This window comes from Bombina bombina, chromosome 1 (genome assembly GCF_027579735.1).
Source record: "Bombina bombina isolate aBomBom1 chromosome 1, aBomBom1.pri, whole genome shotgun sequence".
NCBI classification, from domain to species: domain Eukaryota; kingdom Metazoa; phylum Chordata; class Amphibia; order Anura; family Bombinatoridae; genus Bombina; species Bombina bombina.
Window position 1 is genome coordinate 1,361,940,697 of NC_069499.1, and position 12,831 is coordinate 1,361,953,527.

The following is a 12,831-nucleotide window of genomic DNA, read 5'->3' on the forward strand; positions in this document are numbered from 1 at the left end:
AGCTGCATATCTAATGGAGTCCATGATCTGTGAAATAGGGTGGAGCAGAGTTATTGAGGGCCTTGAATGTCAGGATTTTGTGTATTCTGGAGAAACAATATAATATCCACAGCGTCATATCTTAAAGAGACAGTCTACTCCAAAATTTGTATTGTTTAAAAAGATAGATAATCACTTTATTGACCATTCCCCAGTTTTGTACAACCAACATAGTTATATTAATATACTTTTCAACTCTGTGATTACCTTGTATCTAAGCCTCTTCAGACAGCCCTAGGAGTCAGTGCTGACTCCTAGGTAACTCTACGGCGTGAGCACAATATTATTTATATGGCACACATGAACTAATGCCCTCTAGTTGCTAAATTGCATTCAGATAAGAGGCTGTCTTCAAGGGCTAATACATTAGCATATGAGACTACTTATGGTTAGCTTTCAACTAAGAATACCAATAGAACAATGCAAAATTGATGATAAAAGTAAAATGGAAAGTTGTTTAAAATTACATGCCCTATCTGAATCATTTTGACTAGACTGCCCCTTTAAATGCCTTCTTTCTTTATTAGAACACAGACATAAAATTCAATGCAGCGTTTCAGTTGTTATCCCTTATTCATGCATACATAGTTCACATAAACTGTTTCTTTCATTTCATCAGTTCCGCCCCACATAGCTCAAAAATGGTACTACGACTCCACCTAGTGGTCATTTTACAAAATTTATATTACAAATACATTTTTATTTCATATAATACAACACTATGTTGCAGCAGTGCAATAAATTAAATTGTATCACTTCTTGTCAATGTTGCAACCTAACCTTATTAGTTAAATATGATATGCATGGTCTATTCACAAGAATACTGACCAATCATAGTCCATATTGAGGCCCTTAGGGGTCATTTAATCCAATTTATGGATCCAAAACATTTCTCTATGTTTTAATATATTTTGCCTATCTGTTCCATTTCTCTGTGGTTGTACACTGTCAATTATTTGCCATCTCAACTGGCTTATTTGATGAGATTCTTCATTCCAGTCTAAGAATGTGGCATAGTCATGGGTGAATCCTGTTCTGCAGCTGGGTTTCAGATAAGCACAATAAGCAATTTCAAATTCTTTGATATGGCACATTACAGATTTTTGATTGCTTCACAGTGCCAGTTATTGTTGGGTCTCAGAAAGCAAGGAACCTGCCAATTCAAGTTATTTCAGTTTGGAAAATACACTGATATTTCTACAGCATTTCCAGCTTCACCAACCTCTACAACTTCACTATTTTCTGTTATTATGTGCAGCCAATTCACTATATATAGAAATTGGTGAAGCAGTAGAGGCTTCAGAAACCTCATCAATCTTAATCAGAGTGGACTTGTGTCAGCCTCCCAAGCCTTCTTTTCCATGAGTATCTGAATTAGCACCGGTTACAAATAACTTCCAATTCCTGTTCAACTTTGCTCATATCCAGGTGCTTTAAAGAAAACCGAACCTTCAAATGTCTGGACTGGACATGTTTAGTCTGGGGATTTGCACATGTCCTTTTTGAGAACCAGAGCAGTATTTCATCCCAATTCACAGAAAATGATAATCAATATTTCAACAGACAGACATTCCAACTTTAGAAACTAAAACTTTACTCAGGCAAGTGTCTACTATCTCAGCTCATTTTAGAGTCTGGAATATACTCTGAGGTTATATGTTTCTACGTACAATATTTGTAAAGCATAAGTCCATGCAAGGATTGTAAAAGATACATCCTATTTTAAATACGTTGAGTTTCTGCCATTATATGAATTAGATGGGCACAGGAGCTATTAATTGTGCAGTTTTGTGTTTTTCAGGTTTATAACACCTTTAACATTTGATGCACTTTTAATACTGAAAAACATAGTTCTTGTAGCAGTTGCTTCTGCAAGAAGAGTTTTAAAGCTTGAAATGCTCTCATGGGAGGAACCATACTTTGTAGTTCATAGTTTGTGCTGCAATAAGACGAAATAGACTGCAGCACTTCATAGTCTTTATTGGAACAGTATTGTATAAAAAAATAATAACAATATGTCGAACCTTAACCCCTTCATGCCGGTATAATAGTGTTCACATTGGAACAAAATTCAGATGTAAACACTATTAGTAAAGATGCAATCGTGTGATTTCAGGGCCGGGATCAGATAATGGGGGACTGCTTACGCTGCTAGGCATGCCCCCAGCCCTATCCTTGACTACGTCAAAGGGGTAATCTGCAGGACACCGTATATGGTAGGAAGATCCATGCCGTCCTAACAGCGTTAAAGTCCAGTGCTGTTAAGACGGCATGGAACGTCCTAATGGCATGGAGGGGTTAATCATGTTGTATAATACAATGCACTCCTTTTTAGATACCTCAACTGGGAGGAGCTAACAATCATATATACAGGTAAATTAACCCTTTAAATATCTTCTCAGGGAAATATACAGTATATAGAACCTCCTAGTGTTACTAAAAATACAATACAATAACAATTTACAAACACCTAAGTTTGCCTCACACCCTTAAACAGAGGGTTTGTTGCCAGGTGCTTACATTACTATGGTTAAAAACTGAAAAAAGGAGGAAAATTAATTAAATTAATTTCCTAACAAAGACAAAAATTTCCAATTTGGATAGTTCAATGTATTTCCAAGGCCCATCAATTCAGTGATGTTATGGATGGTGATTAGGCACCATTTTGTACTCCTCTCACCTGGTATTATGGAGGTGAGCCAAGATAACTAAAAATGAAATCCAAAATATCATTTCTGTACTGTATCTAATTTCTAGATATCTTGATGGAAAAACAGAGGATTTTAACTATTTATAAAGCACAAACATTTTAGGTAGCTCACTAAAGAGGTAAATTACATATATGGGGCAATGACTATGCATTTTTAACAAAATGAAAATAAAATAAGAATTTGTCCTTTAGCTACAATAGCTATAAAAAAATCAGTTATCCAGTACACTACAAGTTAAATCACTCTCTACCCTACAGTCTAAAAGTTAATTCATACATTGTTAAAGTCTAAATTAGTTAAAGGGACATATCATTTTGTTCTTTCATGATTCAGATAGAACATGCAATTTTAAATAATTTCCCAGTGTATTCCTATGATCTAATTTGTTTTATTCTCTTTGCCTCCTTTTTTATGAAAAGTATACCCATGTAGGCTCAGAAGCTGCCCATTAGTGGCTGCACATATATGCCTCATTATTGGCTTTCGGCTAGTTCCCAGTAGTGCCTTACTGCTTCTTTAACAAAGCATACCAAGAGAATGAAGCAAACAGACAATACAAGTAAATTGGAAAGTTATTTATCTGAATCACGAAATAAACATTTGGGGTTTCATGCCCCTAATTAAAGGGACAGTCTACTCCAGAATTGTTATTGTTTAAAAAGATAGATAATCCCTTTATTACCCATTGCCCAGTTTTGCATAACCAACATTGTTATCTAAGCCTTTGCAGACTGCCCCCTTGTTTCAGTTCTTTTGACTGACTTGCATTTAGCCAATCAGTGCCCTCTCACTTGTAAATCCACGGGCGTGGTCACAATGTTATCTGTAGGGCACACATGAACTTACGCCCTCTAGTTGTGAAAAACTTTTATAAACTAGCATATGTGGCTACCTAGGTTTAGCTTATAACAAAGAATACCAAGAGAACAAAGAAAATTTGATGATAAAAGTGAATTGGAAAGTTGTTTAAAATTGCATTCTATATCTGAATCATGAAAGTTTAATTTTGACTAGATTGTCCCTTTAACCCCTTAACGACCAAGGACGTACGCCACACGTCCTCAAAAAAAATAAAGTTAATGACCGAGGACGTGTGGCGTACGTCCTTGGTCTGGAAAGCAGCTGGAAGCGATCCTGCTCGCTTCCAGCTGCTTTCCGGTTATTGCAGTGATGCCTCGATAGCAAGCCTGGGAGGCGGGTGGGCGGCCATCGATGTGCCGAGTGGAGGGGGGCGGGGGCGGGACAGACGGGGGCGCGTACGGGAGCGTGCGCGTGCACGGGGGGCGGCCGCGTGCATGGGGTGGGAGTGGGAGGGAACCGTTACACTGCAGAAAAAAAAGTTAAGAAACGTTAAAAAAAAAAAAATATTTAACAAAATAAATGATGATCTAAGGGTTCTGGAAGGGGTGGGGGGTTGGTCTTGGGGGGGGGGGAAGCTACACTACAGAAAAGGGCAATAAAAAAAAACAATAAACATACTTTTTGTTACTAAACTGGGTACTGGCAGACAGCTGCCAGTACCCAAGATGGCGCCCATTAAGGCAGAGGGGGAGGGTTAGAAAGCTGTTTGGTGGGGGATCAGTGAGGTTGGGGGCTAAGGGGGGATTCTACACAGCAGCATATGTAAATATGCCAAAAAAAAAGCCCAAATATAGCTTTTATTTTAGTACTGGCAGAGTTTCTGCCAGTACTTAAGATGGCGGGGACAATTGTGGGGTGGGGGAGGGAAGGGAGCTGTTTGGGAGGGATCAGGGGGTCTGATGTTTTAGGTGGGAGGCTGAGCTCTACACTAAAGCTAAAATTAACCCTGCAAGCTCCCAACAAGCTACATAATTAACCCCATCACTGCTAGCCATAATACACGTGTGATGCGCAGCGGCATTTGGCGGCCTTCTAATTACCACAAAGCAACGCCAAAGCCATATATGTCTGCTATTTCTGAATAAAGGGGATCCCAGAGAAGCATTTAAAACCATTTGTGCCATAATTGCACAAGCTGTTTGTAAATGATTTCAGTGAGAAACCTAAAATTGTGAAAAATTTAACGTTTTTTTTAATTTGATCGCTTTTGTCGGTGAAATGGTGGTATTAAATATACCAAAATTGGCCTAGATCAATACTTGGGGTTGTCTACTACACTACACTAAAGCTAAAATTACCCCTAAAAGCTCCCTACATGCTCCCTAATTAACCCCTTAACTGCTGGGCATAATACACATGTAGTGCGCAGTGGCATTTAGCAGCCTTCTAATTACCAAAAAGCAACGCCAAAGCCATATATGTCTGCTATTTCTGAACAAAGGGGATCCCAGAGAATAATTTACAATAATTTAAGCCATAATTGCACAAGCTGTTTGTAAATAATTTCAGTGAGAAACCAAAAGTTTGTGAAAAAATTAGTGAAAAAGTGAACAATTTTTTGTATTTAATCGCATTTGGCAGTGAAATGGTGGCATGAAATATACCAAAATGGGCCTAGATCAATACTTTGGGATGTCTACTAAAAAAAAATATATACATGTCAATGGATATTCAGAGATTGCTGATATTAGTGTTCTTATGTAACTAGCGCTAATTTTGAAAAATAATGGTTTGGAAATAGCAAAGTGCTACTTGTATTTATGGCCCTATAACATGTAAAGCAAAGAACATGTAAACATTGGGTATTTCTAAACTCAGGACAAAATTTAGAAACTATTTAGCATGGGTGTTTTTTGGTGGTTGTAGATGTGTAACAGATTTTGGGGGTCAAAGTTAGAAAAGGGTTTTTTTTTCCATTTTTTCCTCATATTTTATAATTTTTTTATAGTAAATTATAAGATATGATGAAAATATTGGTATTTTTAGAAAGTCCATTTAATGGCGAGAAAAACGGTATATAATATGTGTGGGTACAGTAAATGAGTAAGAGGAAAATTACAGCTAAACACAAACACCGCAGAAATGTAAAAATAGCCTTGGTCCTAAATGGACAAAAAATGGAAAAGTGCTGTGGTCATTAAGGGGTTAAAGCAGATTTCTTAGAAAATTCACTCTGAGAGGCACCAAGGCTGGATTCAAACATTTGTCTCTATTTACCGAGTTACTAGAGGGCTTTTCGTTTATCTTCTCTTCATATAGAGAGTACACGGTTAGTGTAACCTGGTCTATGGCTGCACACCTCTATTGGTGTCTCAAGGAGTTCTGGTTTTCCTACTATATTTCCCTATAGTCAGTGCTTTGGCACAGTTTCTTTCTTAGTGGATTCTGTCATTGTCATCGCTTCTGTGTTCCTACTTCCCAAGCAATACAGCGTGCAGATGCTCCAATAAGTGTGCCAACCGTGTCCTCTGTACTCGTCTTCTTTTAGAGTATCTGAATGCTCTCTCTCTCTCAACCAAGAGAGCTGTCACTGGCCTGAGGGGCTCAGCAGCTATCTGAGAGTACAACCAGGGCAGTCTTTACAAAGACTTTACTAGCTGGAAACTCAAGGGATACAGCTGAAAGGGACAAGTATCCCAAGACACTCTACCCCACATTCCACAAACTCGAGTGTTGTGAGTGAGCTGTGAAATCAGTATATATACTTTATTAAAACATCACACAAATTTATACTGCTTCTGTTTAATAAATAAAAATTTGCACTCTCTATTTCTTACTGCAGAACTTTCTCTGAACCCACTAAAACGTGACACAGTGTTTGTGATAATGACGTGGAAGTGGGTAGTGTGGTGCAAAGTTAATGGAAGTAAATCTGAAATATCATGTTATGAAATAATGAGAAAAAAAAAAAGAAACCATTGCTTAAATATATCATTTATTGTATTTTTCTCCTGAGATAAAATGTGCATGGAGAATAAAAACCATCAGATGTCAATGACTTTGGTAGTTATTTGTTCATATGGTTTGTTCGCGTTGAGTTTTTCTGTAATATATGGCGACACAGTGCCAGGACAAGCTATTTTTGTCATTAAAAGGTAAAGTTTCAAATTTACCAACATGAAAGGAGCTAAAAGTATCATTTTAAAATATTTCACCTATCTAAAGTTATTTGGCACAAAACGCATTAAAAAAAAAAAAAAAAAGTTAAAATATATTTTTGTCAGACTTTTAAAAAAAACTAGATATTGCACCACTCTACCCAGGGGTCCATCCCTGCATTGTCCTGTATCAGCAATAATGGTCCCTTTTATTAAAAAGCTAACAAACACACTCTCATGTGTGCATGTGACATTAGTTAGTCCTGGATGAAGACAAGCAGTAAAGCCAGGGAGAGGTCCAGTCTCTCCTCATAACTCCAGACCAGGCAAATCAAATGTGGTATAATGTCTCTGTTAGTCTTCTACAAATATTTAGATCTTCTCTACATAGTTTCCTGGGAACAGACCCTCTCGGCCTCTGATCCGACCCTGCCACCATCCTGACGAATCTAACAAGGAGAAAATGTGTTTATTAAATAAGGAGAGTATAATGTGTGAAGACAAAACGGATATTTATGCAATAGAAGATTTTATTTGATGTAGTGTAGTCATGAAAACTCTATCTGGTGGACTGGTGTATCTATATGAGGGACAAAGTATGTTGGGTTTGTTGGTATATTTTACACTTTTTTTTGCATACCTTCTCTTACAATCTCCAGGACATCATCGGCATTAAAGCTCAGCTCATCAGTGTCCTGGGCATCATATGCATAGAGAGCTCGACAGAGGGGAACAGCTGGCTGTGGTTTGGGCTTTGGAACTGGCTTGGTTCTCCCTCCACCTGGTACAGGCTTCACTTCCTTTGAAAGTCGTCTATGTACCCTGAAAGAACAATGCACAACCCATTAGTTCTTCTGTAAATCCCCCAATTAGTCATTAATCCTATTATAGAATCCCCATTCCATCTCTAAGTTGTACTCTCTCTCTCATACACACAATTCCAACGTTGCTAACCTTTTTAAACCATAATTAAAATGGACATAAAAACCCACAAATGTTCTTGTGTGATTCAGACAGAGCATACAAGCTTAAAAAAAGATTCCAATTTACTTCTTTTATTAAATTTGCTTTGCTCCCATGGAATTCTTTGTTGAAGAGATACCTAGGTAGGTGTCAGGAGCACTATATGGCAGGAAATAGTTCTCTTACAAATGGATACCATTCTTGCAAAACTGCCGTCATATAGCGCTCCAGACACGTGCATGCTCCTGAGCTTATGTCCCTGTTTTTCAATAAAAGATACCAAAAGAACATTAGAAAATTGTTAAAAAACAATTTAAGGTTTGAGGGACTATTTTCCCCCAACTAATTCTAGTTCTATCACTTCCTTCCTTTAAAGGGACATGCAACTCTACATTTTTCTTTCATGATTCAGATAGAGAATAATTTTTTTTTAAAAAAGTGTCCAATTTACTTCTATTATCAAATCTGCTTTGTTCTCATGTTATTATTTGTTTAAGAGATATCTAGATAGGTATTGTGCACATGCCTGTAGCACTACATGACAGGAAATAGTGCTGCCATATAGTGCTCTTGCTAATGTATAACATTGTTGCAAAACTGCTGCCATATAGTGCTGCAGACACATGAACGCTCCTGAACTTAATCTTCCTCCATTTCAATTAAGGATAACAAGAAAACTGATCAAAGTTAATAATAGAAGTACATTAGAAAGTTGTTTAGAATTATATTCTCTATCTGAATCATGAAAGGAAATGTTTGGGATTTATGTCCCTTTAACTTAGTGCAAACACCATTACTTTATCTTTCTCCACTCAAATGCAATCCTGAGCCTCTCTTCTCCTCCTCCAAACCACTCTCTTATAATAGTTATGTTACTTTAATCACATTATTTTGCTCATTATATGGAGAGAAAATAAGCATTTTAATATTATTCTACTTAAACCAATTAGTATTTTATTTGTAATAAATATCTATATACCAGACTTTTATTTTATCTTTTTTATCTAGGAAACAAAATACGATCAGATTTATCTTTTTTACACTCACATCCTGACCAACCTGAACTCAATGGGCCTCTCTATAGAGTGGAACATTCCATCATTAAAACGTATCAAATTCAGAGAAAATGTAGGTAATATCTGACTACAATAGCCCATCGTACCGTTTGTACACTTCTTATAAATTGTGCACTCTTATGTACATTTTGTTGGTGAAAACTGGTGGTTGAAATAATCTGACCTAGCTGATGTAGCCGTTTCATCAGGAGGAGAAGGCACAAGGTATGATGATTTTCTTCCATTTTTTTCTTTCTACAAGTTGCTAAAACATTCCAGTAATCATGCAATGCACCCATCTGGTGTATCGTTACATAATTTTTTACCTTTATTTTCCTTTAAAGGGACATAAAACAAGTTGGGATAGAGACAAAATATAATAATATGTACTTTAATTACTTTACCTGCAAATGTATACTGCAGTGCCTCCCCATTAACCCTTTATTTTAGGTTTCTGAATTGTACAGCTCTAACTCCCGCCACACAATTCCTTCTATGGCTGTATCTATATCTACCTTTGCTTTGGTAGAATAAAGACTTTAACACTCATTATCTGCTGGAGCATGCCTAGAAGCAATTAAGCCGCTGTAAACTCAGTTGAAGTACAATGCCTGTGTTTCTGATGCTAAACACTGATAGGGGGGGGGGGGATCAGACTACTCCAGACAGCATGGCTATTAAAGTAATGTTGCTTATGTTTGAAAATAATTTTAAAATACTTGCCAGCAATTTTTAAACAATTTTTTAATGCAAACTATGTTTACTTAATTAGCTCTTTTAGAATATGCACAGATCTCAACATGTTTTATGGCACTTTAAGTATATAATCTTCTTGTAAACAAGGCTTATCTCTCACACACACTATACTACGTGAAATCCATTTCTATTTAGCTAAGATCTGTAACACCAAACATTCATTGTGTTCATTTTATACTGTGCTTTCTCCGTTGCAAGAAACTTGCTAAACAAGGTTATGTTAATGTTATGTGCAAGCTAAAAATGTCTTGCTGAAAAGAAGATCTGATAAGTCATGTAATGTTAACATACTGATTTCCTAGGGTGGTATTAATAAAAGTTGTTGTTTATGCAAATTAATTAGCCGTTATGTAATTGTTGCAAATAAATGGTTTGTTTAATGAATTAATGGATTAGCTAAAGAAGAAAATCTGATCAATAAGAAAGTGTGATATGGTACAAGGAGGGTCTGAGGATCTAAGGCGCTCTGCTCAGGTGAGATGATCTAAGAAGTCTTGCTGGTATGACGAGCTCCTTTAAAGAATTTTAGAAACACAAATTTTACCTTGAAAGAGGTTTACCTGACTATGTAGGGTTCTGTATGTGAAGGAGAGACTCCTTTATAATATTGAAAAAATAAAATAAAATGTCTTAGGAGGAGGCAAAAACAGTGAAATGATACATACCCTGCCATGCCTTTATCTGGCACATTCATGAAGTCTAAATCAACTTGTGCAGGAGCCGCCTTGGCACGAGGACTTGCACCCTGTCTTGGTAAGGATGGTTGGTCTATGCTGTTCTGTCGTATGGTGAAAGATTTTCTCTTTTGAAAGTCCCCCCTTCTAGTGCCCCCGTTTGCCTTTTGCACACCTGTAATTTAGATTGAAAAGAGAACCGCATATAGTTATATTTTACCAGTATGAAATTCCCCCAGGCACTGTACATGAGCACATTCTATTGTTATGTATTGAAATGAAGGATGAACCATATACATACATATATATATATATATATATATATATATATATATATATATTACTTTTCTTAAGCCTTAAGTGCCAAAGTTTCACTGATGAGAGGATGAGATTACAAAAAATTATTCAAACTGAAAATATCCTGGAGGGGGGAATGAAGTCTCACAACAGTTCTGCTCCAAACCAGCAACTAGATTCAGTGTTTCCATCTTCATTTTAAAGATTGCAAAACCACTTCAGTGCCAAGAGGTTAAGGATAGACACTCACCAATCTGCTGGCTGACTGGTGTCTGATTCTTGCCACCCAAATACTGACTCTTCCGATTATCCCTCCGAGTGGGACCTGAGAGACACAAAAAGGTGATTGGATGTTTGTGTCAGATTACAGTAAGTGTAACTGAAGTATGAATGTTTGACAGATAGCTGTGCCCAGGGACAGACTGAGACCAACCTGTGCCCCTAGGCAATAATTAGGGAAGGGCCAATTATTGTAAAAAAAAAAATAATTTAAAAATACAACACTAGTGTAAACCAGAAGTAGAATGAGAAATACAGGGTTCACAGTACATGGTCAATAGCAGAGGCAGAGTACAAGGAGAGGGATGCAAAAAACAAAGCAGGATGCAGCAGGAGAGGGATTTAAAGGAGCAAGAATGAGTTCAGAGAGCAATGTGCGCCTGTAATATTGAGTGTTGGTCTGAGTGGTAGTTACTGGGTATGTTGTGTACTGTACTATTTTCTATCTGCAAACACAAGATCAGTGAGAATCACTAAATCATATAAGTATATATAGATTGTAAGTTCCCACGGGAATAGGGCCCTCAATCCCTCCTGTATGTGTTTGTAAATTTTGTCCTGTCTCTTACAAGTCTTGTATTGTTTTATTTAAATGAATTGTATCCATGGACAGCGCTACGGAATATGTTGGCACTTCATAAATAAAGTATAATAATAATAGTATATGAATGATATGTATCGGTCTATGTCACATGATCAAAATTAACAAATTGTCTTATTCCACTATTAATTGCACAGCACTACTAACTCCTAAAGAGCTAATGTGAGCTATGCATTAGCAATACACTGCAAACTCGAAGAACACGGACAATGATTAATGGCTATGCACATATGCTGCTCCTGATTGGCTCAGCAAATGTGACTATTTAACCCTTTTGTGGGGGTTAAACAAATAGTTTTGAGTAATTAGCAACACGACCCGGTGCTCCGTTACCATATGGTCTGTGTCATCGTCTGCAACAATCTTCTTCAATGCTGGTGAGAGGTGTGAGAGGGAAGGAGGGTGGCACAGAGGGAGAGGGAGTGGCCTTACACTACAGAAAAGATTTTTGGACCACTACACTACATAATTTAAAAAATAAATAAAATAAATCTAAGAAACAAACCATAAACTAGGTACTGGCAGAGGTTGGAGGGTAAGGGTTGAACCTACACTGCAGAAAATCATTAAATAAAATTATTTAAACAAAAAAAACACCTAAAACTTCATACAGGCAGACTGTCTGCCAGTACTTAAAATGGTGTCAGGAGTGTGGGGGCAGAGAGCTGTTTGTGAGGGATCAGGAAGGTGGGAAGGTAATCCCTGCATTAAAATACTATTACCCTTACCAGCTAACTAATTAACCCCTTCACTACCGGGAATTTCAGAAATGTTGTGCGCAGTTGCAATTAGTGACCTTCTAATTGCCAAAAACGAATTGCAAAGCCATGCATGCCTGCTATTTCTGAACAAAAGGGACCGCATTGCATATGGGGGTGAAAAAGTGGCATTAAATATACCAAATTGGGCCTAGATCAACACCTTGGGTTGTCTACTAAAAGAAAATACATAGTCTTGATGGGTAAATAAAAAAATAAATAAAACAAAGCTCTATTTCCATTTAAATAGATTGATAACAAAAATGCTAAAAACGCTATAGTACAGGGTATTTTGGGCAAAGGGGTTAAGTAATAAAACCATGAGATTAAGTGTATAACAAGACTGAGTGCTGTGTAATATCCTCCAGTCTTTTGCAGCTGTATAATGTCTCTGTGTCATGCTCACGTGAGTTTTTGGGAAGTCCAGGTCCCACTGATACAATCAACACCTTCCCATTTATCTTCGTTAGCGCCATATCTCCCAATCCTGTCTGGAACTGGATCTGCCGAGTCCCTGCAGCCCCCCATGGTGACCAGCCTTCTTTCTTCACCTTAAACTCCAACCTGAGACACAAAAGGCAGGTGTTGGTGGGAACGTGTTTTATAGCGCCATCTAGAGGACATAGGTTCTTTTTCTGCATGCGGAAGCTAAATTACTTATGCCCTCTAGTCTAGCAGTCAGTAAATAAAGAGAGCTAAATTACTTATGCTCTCTAGTCTAGTAGTCCGTAAATAAAGA

At 37.3% G+C, this 12,831-nt stretch overlaps 1 protein-coding gene across 1 annotated transcript in view; it reads right to left on the reverse strand.

Annotated features, from left to right (window-relative positions):
* Positions 1-6,529: 6,529 nt before the first annotated feature.
* Positions 6,530-12,831, reverse strand: part of LOC128650117 (unconventional myosin-Ie) — an 84,945-nt gene continuing 78,643 nt past the window's right edge. The window contains exons 24-28 of the mRNA XM_053703812.1: positions 12,499-12,656; positions 10,705-10,779; positions 10,149-10,332; positions 7,350-7,531; positions 6,530-7,158 (exon numbers count right to left, since the gene is read on the reverse strand). Coding sequence (XP_053559787.1) covers positions 7,082-7,158; positions 7,350-7,531; positions 10,149-10,332; positions 10,705-10,779; positions 12,499-12,656 — 676 coding nt within the window. The 3' untranslated portion in view covers positions 6,530-7,081. The remainder of the gene's footprint in view (positions 7,159-7,349; positions 7,532-10,148; positions 10,333-10,704; positions 10,780-12,498; positions 12,657-12,831) is intronic.